This window comes from Zalophus californianus, chromosome 13, assembly GCF_009762305.2.
Source record: "Zalophus californianus isolate mZalCal1 chromosome 13, mZalCal1.pri.v2, whole genome shotgun sequence".
Classification (NCBI taxonomy): Eukaryota; Metazoa; Chordata; class Mammalia; order Carnivora; family Otariidae; genus Zalophus; species Zalophus californianus.
This window is the reverse complement of record NC_045607.1, coordinates 21,382,713-21,402,662: the sequence shown is the minus strand read 5'-3', so window position 1 is coordinate 21,402,662 and position 19,950 is coordinate 21,382,713. Positions and strand designations below refer to the sequence as shown.

The window sequence follows — 19,950 nt, the reverse complement described above, 5'->3', positions numbered from 1 at the left end:
CCTCTGTGCTGCCTCCACTAAGATCAGAGATGGGACACAGTGTTGTAGGGTTAAATGTGTTAAACAGCACAGGCCTATGGAATCACACTCTTTGGACTTAAATCCTGACTCCACTACTAAGTGAAGGATAAATTACTTGGTTTCTCTGTTCCTGTTTCCACATCTGAGATGAAAATAAAAACATCTTCCTCATGGTGTTGTGATGATTACACACAAAAATACACATAAAGGATTTGAAGCTTCCCTCCTCCCTGCGCTATTGTTCTCTCTCAGGTTAACTGACAACTAGAATGACCAGGGTCTTATACCTATGGTCATATTATATTTGCAACAGCTAAAGTACCAAAGCATATCATCAATTTACAGTAGAGAAAATAGACTTTATAATAAATGATATCTGGAAAACTGGATAGCCATCTGGAAAAAGATAAAGTTGACCCCATACCTCACACCATACACCAGGATAAACCCCAAATGAATAAAAATCTAAATGTGAAAAATAATACTAGTATTCAAAAAAAAATGAATGAATTCTTATATAAGACTTGACTAGGGAGAGCCTATTATCTATAATTCAAAATCCAGTTATACTAAAAATAAACAAACACACAAATAAATACATAAAATTCAATTATTAAAAAATCAAAAGGCTCCACATGGCAGAAAATTTCATAATCGGGTCAAATGACACACTGGGAGTAAATATCTGCAATTCATTGTAGACAAAGGATTTACCTCCCCAATTTACAAAGAGCTTCTATGTTGAAAAGAAAGATTGATTGAGGTAAAAGAAAAGGACAAGAACCAACATCCAAAAGAAAGGGGAATACAAACAACCCTTAAAGATATAAAAATATGCTCTACCTCACTCGTGTATTAAAAAACAAAACTCTACACTGAGATAACATTTCTCACCAATAAGACTGGCAAAAATCCAAAAGTTTAACAGCACAATCTCACCAAGGACTGGGTTGTGCAAAATAGTACTATCCCAGTGGAGTTTCTGGGGTAAGTACTTAGATAGTACTATCTACCTGCAACGCATTTAAACTTTGATATAGCAATCCCATGTCTAGACTCTACTTCACAGACACACCCTCTAAATATCTAAAGATTATTCATGTGGAACTGTTTATTATAGCACAATATTGTAAATAACATAAGAGTCCATCATTAGAGAATAATGAATTAATTTCTATATCCACAGGATATTTTGCAGCTGTTAAAAAAACTAGAATCGGATGCCTGGCTGGATTAGTACGTAGAACATGTGACTCTTGATATCGGGGTTGTGACTTCAAGCCCTACACTGCGTGTAGAGATTACTTAAAAACAAATAAATAAAATCTTAAAAAAAATAGAAAAGGGGGAACTCTGAGGAAGAGTCCCTCTTTTGTTGAGAAAATCAAAGTGAAGAACAGTGGATATAAATATGCTGCTTTTGTATTGGAAGAGGAAGAAAAAATATGTATACCTGCCTTTACTTGCAAAAAAGGTACTAGAAAGTAAATGAAAAACTAATAAAATTGTTACCTTTGGGGGAAGACTAGGAGAACAAAAGTGCAAATGAGACTTCTCTATATATACATGGTTGAATTTATTTTTTGTTGAATTACTTCTGTTCTTTTAACTTTTATTTATAAATTTTTACTTTCATCAAATACATGCTCTATATCAACTATTACAAAGAAGTTTATATGATAAAGCAAATCCCTCCACCCCAATCCTAATCTTTAAACAGTTCTCATTCTAATGGTTGTCCCTATAACCCTAGATAATATGGTTATACCACTACTTTTGAGTTATCAACTTTAAAAATAAACCAACTCAACTCTAATATGAAATCTTAAAAATTTACCTCTTAAACTTTTCCATTTTCTTGCCCTCTTAATGTCTAAAATATATGCGATTAAGTTTAATCCTTAAATAATTTACCTTTAACTCTTAAATACTAACTTTATAGTTTTATTGCTTATTTTGTCAATTTGACAACCTCTTAACTCTCCATTTTGGAAAGACAAAGCTGTTAGGGCAAGTAATCTGTTCTGTCCTTCCCTGCCTCTGCCAGCTTCACTTTTATTTTTTATCTTTTTTTTTCCTTAAAGATTTTATTTATTTATTTGACAAAGAGAGATGCAGCGAGAGAAGGAACACAAGCAGCAGGGGTGGGAGAGGGAGACGCAGGCTTCCTGCCAAACAGGGAGCCCGATGTGGGGCTCGATTCCAGGACTCTGGGATCATGTCCTGAGCCAAAGGCAGACACTTAATGACTGAGCCACCCAGGCGCCCCATTCTGGCCTGCAACAAAAGCATTCTAAGGCTTCCTTCACTAATATCCTGTCCAAAGTTTGACTCAAAGCTAAAAACTCATTAAGCAGCATTTACATTTTTATGACTTTGTAAATATTGTTCAAGGAAACATATACCTTACCACATTTCACTTTTTACTCTACAGTCTAAAGTCACAAAATTAGGACCAGTTGAAAAAAAATATTCCTAGAATGAAGATCAAGTGGTTTCTTTATTACATTCAATCTCTTAATACCACACCACATTCTAATTTGGTTCATAGTTAGCTCATGATTTCCTTTCTTTTTCTGCTTCCTCCTGCTTCAATCAAGAACGCTTTCTAAAAAAAAAAAAAAAAAAAAAAAAGGAATGCTTTCTAGGCCTTCTGAACAAGTCTTCTTTTTAGTCTTCTGGGTTGGCTTAACTTTTTTTTTGAACTTGTGTCTTCATTGTCCTTAGTTTACTTTATCATTTTGCCAGAGTCTATCTTTAAGTAACCACCTAAAATGATGGTAAACACAAAGCAAACTCTCTGGATCCATGCATGTCTGAAAATTCTATCTTCATAGTTGTACCCTCATAATTAAACATATGACTTAGTAAAAAAAAAAAAAATTCTGGGTTAAAATTGTCCTAAGAAAATTATAAACACTGTCCCATTTTCATTTAGCACATAGTGTGGCTGGTAAGATGCCAGTCTGACATTTACTTCTTTGAAGGTGACTTGTTTTTTCCCTCCAGAAAGCTTTCACAGTCATGTCTTCATGGAATTCTAAAATTTCACAATAACGTATCTAGGTGATGGTCCTTTGTACTCACTGTACTTGGTAATAAACAGGTTAATCTGAAGCCTGAAATTAGCAAATTAACATGAACTGTTAATTCCCATCTCCAAAACCACGGAGAACGTGCAGACGTGTGGTTTTTTAAGGAACCAAAATAATGAGAGAGAAACCTTGAGGAAGTTGAAGTCCAATGTGAACTAGTACATGGGGGAGGGATGATGGAGACAAGTAGCTACAAACTACAGTTGAGAACCCAAAGGTCTCAGTGTGAGGACAAGCTGGAAGAAAGGTTTTTGAATTCTGTTCCTGCCTAAGAATTATTCTCAGAGATACATAAGCCTCACAAAATTTGCCACACACAACACAAAAAGTAATTTTTTTTTTTTTTGGAAAAAAGCACTCAGATCAATTGAAAAACAAAGCTAAGAGATGATGTGAGAGATAAAAGAAACTGATCAGATATCTTGAAGTTTATATTGTTAGAAAAAAAAAAGTTGAGGGGCGCCTGGGTGGCTCAGTTGGTTGGGCCTCCAATTCTTGTTTTTGGCTCAGGTCATGATCTCAGGGTCCTGAGGTCCATGCTCAGCAGGGAGTCTGCTTCCCCTCTCTTTCTCCCTCTGCCCCTCCCCCCCACTCATACACTCTCTCCCCCTAAAATAAATAGATCTTAGGGGCGCCTGGGTGGCTCAGTCGTTAAGCGTCTGTCTGCCTTCAGCTCGGGTCATGAGCCCAGGGTCCTGGGACCAAGCCCCACATCAAGCTTCCCGCTCTGCGGGAAGCCTGCTTCTCCCTCTCCCACTCCCCCTGCTTGTGTTCCTGCTCTCGCTATCTCTCTCTGTCAAATAAACAAATAAATAAATCTTAAATAAAATAAAATAAATAAATCTTAAATAAAAAAAGTTGAATTCTAGAGAAAATGAGAAATATGTATAATCCAAAACTAAAATTCTGGATCATTATGATGAAATACAATAAGGAAAAAAGATAAATCAACAGTTGAGTTGAAATGTTAATACATGCCTCTTACAAATAGAACAAACATACAAAATATGACCAGAAAAAAAACAAATAATACAATCAATAACTTGTTAATAGATAACGTCGACTGCAGAAACAGATATCCAGCTAAGAATACACACAAAAAAAGATACTGTATCAGGTTGACAAACTATTTGTAAAGGGCCAAATATTAAGTATTTTAGGCTTTGCAGGTCATATGGTCTCTGCCACAATACACAAAAGCAACCACAGACAATAGAAAATGAATAAGCATGGCAGTGTTCCATAAAACGTCATTTACAGACACTGAGACGCAAATCTCACCTATTTTTCACTTGTCATAAGACACAGTAATCTTCTGATTCTTTTTATTTATTTATTTATTTTACTCTTTGCAAGTGTAAAAGCCATTTTAGCATTTAAGCTTTCAGGATGTATAAAAACAGATGGCAGTGAACTATTTAGCCCTTGGGTTATAGTTTGCCAATCCCTACATTAGTTTATAAAAGAAAGAAATCTCAATATAATCCAAAAGAATATATTGAACAGAAACCTTACAATAAAATTAGAAATAATAACAAAAAAGTAGCTAATGTTTGGAAACTTAAATTTTAACACCAGGAAACAATCCTGAGTTAAGAAGGACATTTTTTTAAATCATAAGAAAAATGTAAAAATACCAGATATAATAAAATGAAAATACACACTTATGGTTTCCAGTTTTAATACTTTAAGATAAATTTACAGTTGAAAAAGGGCAATTTAAAAATCAGTGGGCTAAATATCCAATTCAAAGAAGTTAGAAAAGGAGGAAGAGAACAAACCCAAACTAACATGAAAGAAGAAAAAATTTTAAAGACCAGAAAACCATGAAATCAAGAACTGAAAAATCACTTAAGGATTAATAAAAACCAAAAACTGGTTCTTTTAAAACAATACCTGGGCCTCTGGCATAACAGGTCAAGGACAGAAGAAACAAACAATTCAGAACAAAAAAAGAATAACTGAGGACTACAGAGATTAAAAATTAACATGAACTGCAGAATAAACTTAAATAAAATAAATGCATTCCTAGAAAAAATATAAAATTCCGAAATTAGTGTGAGAGGAAACAGAGAACTTGAATTAAACCATACGAATTAAAGATATTGAATAAAGACCTCCCATCTTCTACTCCCAACCCAGGCCCAGATGGCTTTACAGGTGAGATCAAACTTTCAAAGGAAAAACAATAAATTTACAGTGGAAAACCTGGCAAACACAATCTTAACCAAGTGATCAAAAAACTAGTAAGACAAATCAACATCCTTTGCATTCTGATACAATACACTCAGAAGATAACACCATTTCTGTGGTATTCCTGCCAAAAACAACCAACCTGAATCTAGTTACAAAGGAATGGATAAACTCAAAGTGAGGGACACCTTACACAATAAAGCAAGAAATGTCACAACTACAAAGAATTAAAAAATCCATAATTATGGCTGGAAATGCCAATATTCTCTCCTCTTTCAGTAATTAACAGAAAAGAAAATCACAGTAAGTATATCAGAAGACTTGAATTTTTGTGGTTTTTTTTTTTGTTCGTTTTTTTTTAAGTAATCTGTACAGCCAATATGGGGCTCAACCTCCAAGATCAAAAGTTGGATGCTCAGGTGCCTGGGTAGCTCAGTTGTTAAGATCTGCCTTCGGCTCAGGTCATGATCCCAGGGTCTTGGGATCGAGTCCCACATCGGGCTCTCTGCTCAGCAAGGAGCCCACTTCTCCCTCTCCCTCTGCCTGCTGCTCCCCCTGCTTGTGCTGTCAAATAAATAAATAAAATCTAAGAAAAAAAAAAAGTTGGATGCTCTACTGACTGAGCCAACCAGGCACCCCAGAAGACATGAATTTTCAAACAGCTTATTTTACTGACATTTATAAGGCAATACACTCAACAAAAGTAAACTATACATTATTTTCAAATGTATATATACCATTCATACAGACCATATGCTTGAAATTAAAACAAATTTCAGGAAGAGAAATTAAGGAGTCGATCCCATTTAACAATTGCACCAAAACCTTAAGATAGCTAGGCATAAATCTAACCAAAGAGGCAAAGAATCTGTACTCAGAAAACTATAAATATTCATGAAAGAAATTGAGGAAGACACAAAGAAATGGAAAAGCTTTCCATGCTCATGGATTGGAAGAACAAATATTGTGAAAATGTCTATGCTACCTAGAGCAATCTACACATTTAATGCAATCCCTATCAAAATACCATCAACTTTTTTTTTTTTTTAAAGATTTATTTATTTATTTGACAGAGACAGTGAGGGAGGGAATACAAGCAGGGGGAGTGGGACGCTTAATGACTGAGCCACCCAGGCACCCACCATCAACTTTTTTCAAAGAAATGGAACAAATAATCCTTTAAAATTTGTATGGAACCAGAAAAGTCGCCGAATAGGGGCGCCTGGGTGGCTCAGTCGGTTGAGCATCTGCCTTCGGCTCGGGTCATGATCCTGGAGTCCCGGGATAGAGTCCCACATCAGGCTCCCTGCTCAGCAGGGAGTCTGCTTCTCCCTCTGACCCTCCCCCCTCTCAGGCTCTCTCTCTCTCTCTTTCTCTCTCTCTCAAATAAATAAAAATCTTAAAAAAAAAAAAAAAGTCCCCGAATAGCCAGAGGAATGTTGAAAAAGAAAAGCTAAGCTGGTGGCATCACAATTCCAGATTTCAAGCTCTATTACAAAGCTGTAATCATCAAGACAGTATGGTACCAGCACAAAAACAGATACACAGATCAATGGAATAGAATACAGAGCCCAGAAATGGACCCTCAACTCTACGGCCAACTAATCTTCGACAAAGCAGGAAAGAATGTCCAATGGAAAAAAGACAGTCTCTTCAACAAATGGAGATGGGAAAATTGGACAGCCACATGCAGAAGAATGAAACTGGACCATTTCCTTACACCACACACAAAATAGACTTAATGGATTAAAGGCCTAAATGTGAGACAGGAATCCATCAAAATCCTTGAGGAGAACACAGGCAGCAACCTCTTCGACTTCAGCTGCAACAACTTCTTCCTAGAAACATCACCAAAGGCAAGGGAAGCGAGGGCAAAAATGAATTATTGGGACTTCATCAAGATAAAAAGCTTTTGCACAGCAAAGGTAACAGTCAACAAAACCAAAAGACACCTGACAGAATGGGAGAAGATATTTGCAAATGACATATCAGATAAAGGGCTAGTATCCAAAATCTAAAAAGATTTTATCAAACTCAACACCCAAAGAACAAATAATCCAATCAAAAAGTAGGGGGAAGACATGAACAGACATTTCTACAAAGACATCCAAATGGCCAACTGACACATGAAAAAGTGCTCAACATCACTGGGCAACAGGGAAACACAAATCAAAACCTCAACGAGATACCACCTCACACCAATCAGAATGGTTAAAATTAACAAGTCAGGAAACGACAGATGTTGGTGAGGATGTGGAGAAAGGGGAACCCTCCTACATCGTTGGTGGGAATGCAAGCTGTGCAGCCACTCTGGAAAACAGTATGGAGGTTCCCCAAAAAGTTGAAAATAGAGCTACCCTACGACCCAGCAATTGCACTACTGGGTATTTACCCCAAAGATACAAATGTAGTGATCTGAAGGGGCACGTGCACCCCAATGTTTATAGCAGCACCATCCACAATAGCCAAACTATGGAAAGAGCCTAGATGCCCATCAACAGAAGAATGGATAAAGAAGAAGTGGTGTATATATACACAATGGAATATTATGCAGCCATCAAAACAAAAGAACTCTTGCCATTTGCAACGATGTGCATGGAACTAGAGGGTAATTATGCTAAGGGAAATAAGCCAGAGAAAGATAAGTATTATATGATCTCATTGATATGAGGAATTTGAGAAACAAGACAGAGGATCATAGGCGAAGAGAGGGGGGAAAATGAAACAAGACGAAACCAGAGAGGGAGACAAACTATAAGAGACACTTAATCTCAGGAAACAAACTGAGGGTTGCTGGAGTGGAGGGGGGTAGGAGGGATGGGGTGGCTGGGTGATGGGACATTGGGGAGGGTATGTACTATGATAAGTGCTGTGAATTGTTTAAGACTGATGGAGTCACGGACCTGTACCACTGAAACAAATAATACATTATATGTTAATAAAAAACAAAACAAAAAACAAAGTTCAGGAAACGTAAAAAGACTAAACTGATTCAAAGTAACATTAAAAAAACCAGTAACATGAAGGTATCTGGAAAAACCTTAAATATTTAGAAATTAAACCACACACACAGAAAACAATCATGGGTCACAGGACAAATCACAACAGAAAATAGTTTAAACTGAGTGAAAATAAAAACCCAGTATATCAGGGGCCTCTGAGTGGCTCAGTTGGTTAAGCATACAACTCTTGGGTTTTGGCTCGGGTGGTGATCTCATGGGTTGTGGGATCCAGCCCTGTTTCTGGCTCCTAGCTCAGCACGGAGTCTGCTTGGAGATACTTCCCCTCTGCCCTTCCCCCACACCTGCACGCACTGGTATAACAAAATCTGTGGGATACAGCTAAAGAAATTTAAAATCGGAATTAACATAGGATCTATTTTTTTAAAAACTTAGTTCATAATTAAAAACTTTACCACAAATAGCTATACTGAATTTTATCAAAGATTTAAGGAACAAATAACATTAATCTTATACAAACTCTTTTTATAAAAGGGAATACTAGTTGGTTGGGCGACTGCCTTCGGCTCAGGTCATGATCCTGGAGTCCCGGGATCAAGTCCCACAACGGGCTCCCTGCTCAGCGGGGAGCCTGCTTCTCCCTCTGACCCTCCCCCCCTCATGTGCTCGCTCTCTCTCTCATTTTCTCTAATAAATAAATAAAATCTTTAAAAAATATATGAAAGGGAATACTTTCTAACTCATGTCAGTTTTGGTCACTTAATATTTTCTGTCTTTAAAGGAATTTGTACATTTCATTTAAGTTACTTATTACCTCCTACAGTCTCGCAGTTTTATTTACTCGATAAAAATGAAAACAGAACAAATCCAACTTTTGGGATGTGGCTAAAGCTGTGTTTAGAGGAAAATATATAGCACTAAAATGATTACATTAAAATATCTCAAGTGAGGGGTGCCTGGGTGGCTCAGTCAGTTAAGCATCTGCCTTCAGCTCAGGTCATGATCCCAGGGTCCTGTGATCAAGACCTGCATCGGGCTCCTTGCTCTGCGGGGAGCCCGCTTCTCCCTCTCCTCCCTGCTTATACTCTCTCACTGTCTCTCCTTCTCTAATAAATAAATAAAAATTTATTTTATTTTATTTATTTGACACAGAGAGAGACAGCCAGAGAGGGAACACAAGCAGGGGGAGTGGGAGAGGGAAAAGCAGGCTTCCCGCAGAGCAGGGAGCCTGATACGGGGTTCGATCCCAGGACCCTGGGAATATGACCTGAGCCGAAGGCAGACGCTTATCGACTGAGCCACCCAGGCGCCCCAATAAATAAAATCTTTAAAAAAAAGTATCTCAAGTGAAAATACCAAGTGCTGGTGAGAATTTGGAGTAATAGTAACTCTCAAACACTGCCAATTAGTACTCTGGAACTATCTAGTAAAGCTGAACATGTGCATTACCCCTACACCACTCTGCAATTTCTCTTCTGGAGTAGTAAGCAAACCTTTTAAGATGGTCCCCACTGCCTAGTATTCACACCCAGGTGTAACACCCTACCCTTCGGTGTAGGCTACACCTAGTGACCTGCCTCTAGGAGCAGAATACTTTAGCAAAAGTGATAGGTTGCCCCCTCCCAGATTAGGTTTCAAAAGACTGACTTTGGCTTAACTCTTACTCTGTCTATTGGTTACTTGGGAGAAACAAGTTGCCGAGGCAAGCGTACTATTGAGAGACCCAGGTGGCAAGAAACAGTGCAGCCTTAAGCCAACAAGAAATGAGGAAGTGAGGCCCTCAGATCAACAGCCTAGGAGGAACGGACTCCTGCCAGTCATATGAATGAGCTTGGAAGCAGATTCTTCCACAGAAAACGACTGCAGCATCTACCAACACCTTGATAACACTCTTATGTAACAGTCCCAAAGTCAGAGGACTCAGCTGAGCCATACCTAGATTCCTGACCCACAGAAAATGTAAGAGAATAAATCTTAATAATGGAGTCAAAGTGATGAAATAGAAAAGTCAACCAAGAGAAAATAAATGAAACCAAAAATTGCCTTTTGAAAAAGATCAGTAATACTGAAAACCTCTAGCTAGACCAATCAGTGCAAGAAAGAAAGAAAGAAAAGAAAGAACATGAATTACCAGTAACAGAACTGAAAAGATGGAAATCATTACAGATCCTAGACAGATTAACAAGATAAGAAAATATGAGCAATTTTATGCCCGTATAGTCAACAATTTAGCTCCAATGTACAAATTCCTTGAAAGATCCAAATCCAACATCCATTCATGTTAATAAAAAACAGTAAACAATGAACAGAAAGCAATTTTTCAACATGAGAAAGGCATCTAAGAAAAACCTACAGCTAACAAAGATGGACTACTTTCCCTTATGAGCAGGAAGAAGATAAGGTTGTTGTCACCTCTACTTAGCATCATACTGGAGGTCTTAAATTTTGAATTAAGGCAAGAAAAAAAATCATCCAGACTGGGAAGGAAGAAATAAAACTTTATTTACAGATGACATGATCATATACATAAAAAAAAATCCTAAGCATTTAAAAAAATACAGTAACAGCAATAAATTACAGAGTAAACGTGATACAGTATTTCTGTATACTGACAAGAACACAATTTGCCATACAAAAAAAAGGGATACATTTAAAATATACATGTAAACCTGTACACTGAAAATTACAAAACAGCACTAAAAGAAATTACAGAAGACCTAAAAAATTGAAATACTCTATTCTACAGATTACAAGACTCAGTATGGTTGAAACGTCAACTTCTCCCTAATTGACCTATATAGTCTGTGAAATCCCAGTCATTATCCCAGCTTCTAAATAGAAACTGATGAGCTAATTGTAAATTTTTAAGTAAAATGCAAATGACTTAGTATAGCTAAAACAATATTGATAAAGACGAACAAAGTTGGACCTACACTACTTGATTTTTTTTTTAAAAGATTTTATTTACTTATTTGCCAGAGAGACACAGAGAGAGAGGGAACACAAGCAGGGGGAGTGGGAGAGGGAGAAACACAGCTGAGCAGTGAGCCCCATGCGGGGCGATCCCAGGATCCTGGGATCATGACCTGAGCCGAAGGCAGATGCTTAACGAGTGAGCCACCCAGGTGCCCCTAGGCTACTTGATTTTAAGACACACTATAAATCCATTGTTATAAAGACAGTGTGAGATTAACACAGTAAATAGATAATGGGTAAAAATTCAGCATGCATAAATAGACACACTCACAAATGGTGAGCTGATTTTCAAATAATGGTACCAAAACAATTAATTACAGAAAGGAGAATCTTTTTAACAAAAGGTGCTGAACTAACTAGATAACCATATGGAAACAAGTCAATCCCCACCTCTACCACACACAAGAACAAATCTTGAGATTCATCTCAGACCTAACCTTTCATAAAAGTTCAAAGTACAAACTTTTTTTAGATTTTATTTATTTATTTGTCAGAGAGAGAGAGAGAACAAGCAGGGTGAGCAGCAGGCAGAGGGAGAAGCAGGCTCCCCGATGAGCAAGGAGCCCAATGTGGGACTTGATCCCAGGACCCTGAGATCATGACCTGAGCCAAAGGCAGACTCTTAATCGACTAAGCCACCGAGGCGTCCCAAAAGTACAGGCTTCTTAAAACAAATAAATAGAATATCTTTCTACCCTTGGGATAAGCCGATTTCTTAGACAAGAAGAGAAAGCCATAACCAAAAAATGGAAAAGGAATTTATCAAAATTAAATTCTCCTATTTATCAAGACACCATTAAGAAATGAATAGACAGGGCGCCTGGGTGGCTCAGTTGGTTAAGCAACTGCCTTCAGCTCAGGTCATGACCCTGGGAGTCCCAGGATCGAGTCCCACATCGGGGTCCCTGCTCAGTAGGGAGTCTGCTTCTCCCTCTGACCCTCCCCCCTCTCATGCTCTATCTCATTCTCTCTCTCAAATAAATAAATAAAATCTTTAAAAAAAAAAAAGAAATGAATAGACAAGCAACAGACTGAGAGAAAATATTCACAACACATATCTAAAAAGAGACTTACACCTAGAATATATAAAGAACCCTTAAAACCCTATTTCAAATAAGAGTCCAAATAAAGAAAATATTGAAGATCTTGGGAAAAAGACAGGAAAAAATACCTTACATGCATAGAGAGGAATAAAGGTAAGAATTACAGGTTTCTTTCTCATCAGAAACACCACAAGCATCAAGAAAGTAGAATGAAATATTTAAAGTATTAAGAAAAAAAAAAACACCCACTAACCTAGAATTCTACATGAAAAGCATCCTTCAAAAGTAAAGGATGGGGCGGGCGCCTGGGTGCCTCATTCAGTTAAGTGTCCAACTCTTGGTCTCTGCTCAGGTCTTGATGTGTCCGAGCCCTGAACTGGGCTCCACACCGGGCATGGAGCCTACTTTAAAAAAAAAAAAAAAAAAGGTAAAGGAGAAATAAAGACTTTCTCAGACAAAAACCAAGAAAATTGTCAGTAGACCTGCTCTGCAATAAAAGTTAAAAGAAAAAAAAAGTTCTTTGGAGAAGAGCCTGGGTTAGCTCAGATGGTTAAGTGTCTGCTTTCAGCTCAATTCATGATCTCCAGGTCTGGGATCCAGCCCCATGTCTGGCTCCCTGCTCAACAGGGAGTCGGCTTCTCCTCACCTCCCCCATGTGTGTGCGTGCAGGTGCTCTCTCTCTCAAATGAATAAATAAAATCTTAAAAAAAAAAAAGTTTTTCTTTGGAGAGAAGGAAAATTATATACATCAGAAACTCAGATCCACATAAGGAAAGGAAGACTGTGGGAGAGGGACTAGATGAAGGTAAAATAAAATATACATCTTATTCTTAATTGATCTGAAAGATAACTGTTAACATGATGTCATAATCGTAACAATGCACTGGATGATTATTGCATTTGGTTAAGTGAAATGAAGGGTAACAGTGTCATAAGGGACAGGAAGGAGTAAATGAAAATGCTGTCATAAGGTGTACATAAAGCAGTGTAGTGTTATCTGAAGGTGGACTTTGAGGAGCTAATGTTTGTATACTGCACACATTAGAAATGTATAGGGCAACCACTAAAAAAATGTTTAAAGTAAGTATAAAATCATACAAATTGTTCAATTAAAACCAGAGGAGGAAGAAAATGAAACAAAAAACAAGTCAATGAATAGTGTTACAAAGAAAACCACAGGCCCAACATGGCATCACTTAAGACAAATCATGACTTTCTGCCATCTTTCCGTACCGCCATAATGGTGCGCATGAATGTCCTGGCAGATGCTCTCAAGAGCATTAACAATGCTGAGAAGAGAGGCAAACGCCAGGTTCTTATTAGGCCGTGCTCCAGTCATCGTCCCGTTTCTCAGTGTGATGATGAAGCATGGTTACATTGGCGAATTTGAAAATCCTTGATGATCACAGAGCGGGGAAAATTATTGTGAACCTCACGGGCAGGTTAAACAAGTGTGGAGTGATCAGTCCCAGATCTGATGTGCAACTGAAAGATCTAGAAAAATGGCAGAATAACCTGCTCCCGTCCTGCCAGTTTGGTTTCATTGTACTGACAACCTCAGCTGGCATCATGGACCATGAAGAAGCAAGACGAAAACACACAGGAAGGAAAATCCTGGGATTCTTTTTCTAGGGATGTAATACATACTTGGAAATAAAATGCCTCAATGGAAAAAAAAAAAAAGATAAATCATGAAATCTGGACAGTCAGGAATTTTCTGTTCAGCATCAATAAGGTAATCTGTCACAGGGCCCTCTCAATTCCCCAAAGGAAGATGAAGTAATCTGCATATTAAGACCCCGGTAAAAGAAGGTGATCTTGCCTAAACAATCTTTTCTTTCGCTAGTAACTTCTTGCCCCACCTTCCTTCCTATAAAAACCTATGTTGTACAACACCTCGAAGCTCCCCTCTACTTGTTAGCTGGGATGCTGCCTGATTCATGAATTGCTGAATAAATCCAATTAGATCTTCAAATTTCCTAGGTTGATTTTTTTAACAATAGAAAACAGTTATGAACAAGCTAGATATTAATCCAACTAAATCATCCCTTGAAGTGTGAATGGTCTATATATACCAATTAAGAGACAAATTGTCAGAGAAGATTAAAAAAAGACCTTACTCGGGGCACCTGGGTGGCTTTTATCTGCTTTTGGCCCAGGTCAGGATCCTAGTGTCCTGGGATCCAGCCCTGCATTGGCTCCCTGCTCAGTGGGGAACCTGCTTTTCCCTCTCCCTCTGCTCCCTCTCTCTCTCAAATAAATAAATTTTTAAAAAATTAAAAATAATAAATAGAATTAAAATTAAAAAATAGGTAAAAGGAGCGCCTGGTTAAGCAGCCAACTCTTTGTTTCGGCTCAGGTCATGATCTCAGGGTCCTGAGATCAAGCCCCAATCAGTCTCTGTGCTCAGAGAGAGTCCGCTTAAGACTTTCTCCCTCAGCCCCTCTCCCCATGCCCTCTTTCCCTTCCTCCCTCTCTCTCGCTAAAAATAAATATTTTTTTTAAAAAAGATTTTATTTATTTGAGAGACAGCGTGAGAGAGATCGTGGGGGGAGGGGAGAGACAAAGGGAGAAGCAGACTCCCTGCTGAAGAGGGAGCCCGATGCAGGGCTCAATCCCAGGGCCCCTGGACCATGACCCAGCCAAAGGCAGCCACTCAACCGAGCCACCCAGGCGCCCCAATAAATAAATCTTTAAAAAAAAATCGGTAAAAGACTTAATAGACATTCACAAAAGGTAAGTGAATGACTAAAAACACATGAAAGGGTAGAAATACACAAAAAGGTAAGCACCACTACAAGCCATGAGGTCAGTGCAAATTAAAACTATAATGAGCTACTGTTAGCAATTCTGGTTACAACCATTAGAATGGATACAAGTGAAGACTGGCAATATGTACATGTAAATAAGGATGTGGGCAACCTAAAGTCTAATACAAAGCTAGTTAAGAGTATAAAGTGGTACAATATTTAACAAAATAGTTTGAGAGTTTGTTACAAATTTAAACATACACATTATCTAATTCTACTACTCCCTATGCTGTAGAATGAAACCTACATCTACCCAGAGACATAAACAAATGCTTATAGCAGCTTTATTCATTGTAGCCCAAATCTGGAAAGAACCAAACATCTACCAACATGAGAATAGATTTTAAATACTGTAATACATTCACATAATGGAATACTCTCAGAAATAAAAATAATGAACTACTGATACATGTAACATGGTTGAATCTAAAAATCATTTTGCTGAAGGGCGCCTGGCTGGCTCAGTCGGCCGGTTGAGCGACCAGTTGAGCAAGGGACTCTTGGTTTCAGCTCAGGTGGTGATCTCAGGGTCATGAGATGGGGCCGAGACAGTGTGGCCCCCTCTCCCTCTGCCCCTCCCCTCTAAAATAAATCAATCAATCTATAAATAATCATTTGCTGAGTAAAAGAAGCCAGACATCAAAAAGTTTACACTGTATATATGATGCGTAAATATTTCATTCCATTTATATTAAGTTCAGAAACAGGAAAAAATAATCTATGATGATAGAAATCAGAACAGTTTTCTAGAATGAGTCTGGAAAAAGACAACAAAGAACATTTTACAGTGATGTTCTAGTGCCTTGACTGGGGAGGAGGAAACACAGGTGGATACATTTGATAAAATTTATTGCACTGTACCCTTGAAAACTATGCATTTCACTCTATGTAAATTATAGCCCAATTAAAAAAAAAATTCCAGCAATGGCCTTCTATATTTTGTATAGCTCAAGCACAGCAGCAGGCAAGCTTTTTCTGAAAAGGGTCAGAAAGTAAATATTTTAGGCTTTGTGGTCATATGATCAACTGCTACAACTATTCAACTCTACCATTCGATTGTGAAAATTACCAGACAATATGGAATTAGCATGGCTGTGTTCCAACAAAACTATTTACAAAACAGGTGGCAAGCTGGATTTGGTCCACAGGCTGTACTTTGCTAAGCTCTGGTCAAGCAAATAAAAAGTTGGTCTTCAAAATTAATTTAAATATGCTGTTTCGTTCTTTCCTTTATACTGACAGGCATGATAATTATTAGAAGCCAATTTTAGTCCACTAAACATGAGTTTTTCTATACGCACCTAATCATTTAAAATAGGAAGACTACCCAGAAAACATATGGAGTATCATCATTTTAAAAAATCATATTTTAGGAGAGCCTGGGTGGCTGTCGGTTAAGTGGCCGATTCTTGATTTTGACTCAGGCCATGATCTCGGGGTTGTGAGATTGAGCAGCATCAGGCTCCCAGCTCAACAGGGAGTCTGCTTCTCTCCCTCTTCCTCTCCCTCTCCCCCTTCCCCCTCTTATGAGACAGAGAAAAGGAGAGAGAGAGAGAGAGAGAGAGAGAGAGAGAGTGGGGGGGGAGGGAGGGGAGAAAGCAAACTCCAGGGGGAGCCCAAAAAGGGGCTCAATCCCAGATCATGACCTGAGCCAAAGCTAGACTCAACAGCCTGAGCCACCCAAGTGCCCAAAAATCATTTGTTCTAATAACTACTATAGTACTTTGGGGAAAAAAAACACAAATATGGGAAATATTTGAGTTTCAGATAAACTAGTATAAGCTGGAAATTTAAAATACACTTAGGTACACACACACAAAAAGCTATGTTACCCACAATGTTGACAGTTTGATTTATCTGGTATAATAAAGTTCTTGATACGTGTACATTATCAGTCATCTCTAAAAACAATTCAGCTTTCTTTCCCTAAAATAAAGCATTTCATATTTAAGGATATCTTTAATTCTTTAAAAATGAAACTCGTATTATTTCTCTGAATCCGGGAAAGCAACTTATGGAGCATAACCTGAAATCCACTCTTGCCACTGGCTAAAACTATGTGTTGTATCATCATATTCAGATAGCAGAGGAAGGTAAGTAACTGACATTCTTAAAGGACTTATAATTTGCTAACTTTGGTTTATTCAATCTAGATGAATTATGAGCCTTATTAGCCTATTACCTGGTAACTAAACTCCTTGGATGGGATCCAAGAAAGAAGCAGAACAATCTTAGGAGAAATTCTCCATATAATGAGTAATTTTACAGACATTTCCAGTATTTAAATCTATAAAAATATAGACTGCCTAGTGAAACAACTAAATCAGCTTATTTTTTCTTCAGAGTAGGATCTGATCTTTGTTTTCAGAGCACCTGCTGCTAAACAGGTAGTCAGAAATCCAAATCATGTATTCAAATCTGGTTGCCATGCCTGATCTTTTTCTTATATTTATCACTAAGATATATTTTTCCCTGTAGTAAAAAAGGCATAATAGCCCATCAAGCATAATTTCTCAACTCAAAAATGTAAGTTTTATTTTAAATGTCTCATGTATTCATTTTTGCGAGATAAACTCTAGAATCACAAATTACTTTTCAGCTAAAACCACACAACATTCACTTTAAATATCCTTTCCCTCACCGGTACCTACAGAGACACCAAAAGTGATCCTAGATATGAGCCTGCACTTTCTGTATCTCCTAGTGTCAATTCCCAAAAGAAAGTGACTTAAGTATGGGGGGGGGGGGGCGGGGAGAAGAAGAGAAAAGCATATCTCACTAAAGAGGTTCCTCCATTTATTTTCAATTCACAAAATATGTTCAAAGTTTGCCAAAGTAAGCTAACTCCACCCAATTTCAAAAGACAGTATAAGCAGTAGTTCCCTATTATGTTAATCTCAGAATCCTATTGTTAGTTTCGTAAGCTATTATGCTTATTTTTTAAGGTATTAGAAGATGACCAGCACCACCAGATCTAATAACTGCAAATGTGGAAGTGCTGAAATTGCTAGCAAGGAGATGATGAAAAGATGAAGGACAGAAAGTAGTGAAACAATTTTACATAAAATACATATAATATAAACATGAATTATTTATTTTTGTTTTCTATAGTAATCCAAACTATAAGTGGCCTCTAGAACTAGATTCTCAACTCAGGTATATCAAATATCAAATTGCTAAAGGAAACCTTAAAACACCCATTTATATTTTAAAAGTCTCATACTGGTGAACATTGCTTACTTGATTTATATTTTAGAATTCAATAAATGAGAAGACTGATAAAACTAATGTAACAACTTAGAAGAGTTATTACTGTAAAATATTAATTATGCAGCTCTCCTGTTCACTTTCTAGACAGCACCCTTATTACTGGCAGCTAGTTATATTAAAAAAAAAAAAAAAAAGTCAGGCTTTGGAACCAGGAAGACACGGGTTTGAACTCTGGTGCACCACACCTTGAAAACAAACTTTCTGAACCTATCTTCCATCTCTAAAATGGGAATTTATTAATACCTACCTTGAAGGACTGTTACAATTAGTGAAACAGGTGTACAGCAGCTGGCACATACTAGGAATTGAAGAAACTTTAGCTGCTATGATTATTTTATTACTCAAAAACACATCCAAGAGAAAATACAAGAACAAACATGATAGGGAAATACAGCCTAGGCTACATTTAATTGCTAAAACAAAACAAAACAAAATCAAACAAACTCTGAGAGTTCAAGTAAAACTTCGGGCTAAACTTTTTGTTCACATTTTAGATATACGATAATATTGTAGCCCCTCTATAAATATGTAAAATCCAAAATCAACTACAAGTCCACTTATTTTGGAGCTAAATAAAAATGAAAGACTATTATCACACAGTAAAAAAGATAATTTTATGAACAGGTGAGATGATATCACCACTGGAAAAAAAAATGCCGAAACCAAGATTTAAAAAAAGCTTATGAAAGGATAGTAAAAGAGTCCTACCTTTAAACCGACTGCTATAAGATCTGTAACAACACTGTATGGAAAAAGTAAAAAGAGAAAATGGAAAACAAAGTTAGAGAACAAGTTTTTAAAAGACAGAGATAATAAGATTAAAGAAAAAAAGGAAAAGCATTATAATAATAAAAATAAAAATAAAAATAAGAACGTGATGAGTTGTGAAATGTTAATACAAAGAAAAGTGATGGGACAGTCTAGCAAAGCTTTAACCACAATGTAAGAAACAAATAGTAAATCAAACTCTATTAAATTATAGCTGTGTTTCCATAAAACAAGTAATATGTGTTTATCCATTTACCTCTATTAACAAATCCAAATCAAAACTCAAAATCACCAAAGCTCATTCTTTTAAATCACTGGTCTGAATTATCATGTTTTAAAATTTTAAATGAAGCAAAACTGTGAGTGGCTTTTACAGAAATAGAAGGTATCTTGCAAATTTGTATCTACCGCCCGAAACAGCTCACCAAAATAAAACCAAGATAGTCTCTCAGAACTAAAATAAATGCAAATATCAAATTTCAGACATGAAAATTTTCAAAGATCTGCTTTTTAAAAAAAAACTCTACCACATCAAAACTGTGTTTAAGTATAAATTATCTCAGGAGGAAATGAAAACGTACACACACACAAGACAGTTGGAATTTGAGGAAGAACTAGAAAGACACATTGACTAGTGGTTTGTTGTTTCTTTTCTAACTATCCAAAATAATGAAAAAGGACCTTTTCAGGCTGTGGGAAAAATGCAGAAAGTTAATTAGCCTCCTGAAAGCAAATATTCACTGTGTTAAAAACCACATCCCTTAACCCCAAGGTGTAAAAACTCCTATAAAGTTCTCTCACACAAAAATCCATC

At 37.1% G+C, this 19,950-nt stretch overlaps 1 protein-coding gene and 1 pseudogene across 11 annotated transcripts in view; one reads left to right on the top strand and one right to left on the bottom strand.

Moving 5' to 3' along the window:
• Positions 1 to 19,950, bottom strand: part of PTBP3 (polypyrimidine tract binding protein 3) — a 124,162-nt gene that overhangs the window by 100,326 nt on the left and 3,886 nt on the right. For 4 of the 11 annotated variants that reach the window (XM_027614598.2, XM_027614599.2, XM_027614609.2 and 1 more), the window contains one exon: positions 19,077 to 19,110. The exons of the other annotated variants lie outside the window; for them this stretch is intronic. In XM_027614598.2, the coding sequence (XP_027470399.1) occupies positions 19,077 to 19,110 (34 nt within the window). The remainder of the gene's footprint in view (positions 1 to 19,076; positions 19,111 to 19,950) is intronic. 11 annotated transcript variants of the gene reach the window in all.
• Positions 13,256 to 13,952, top strand: LOC113934068 (annotated as a pseudogene).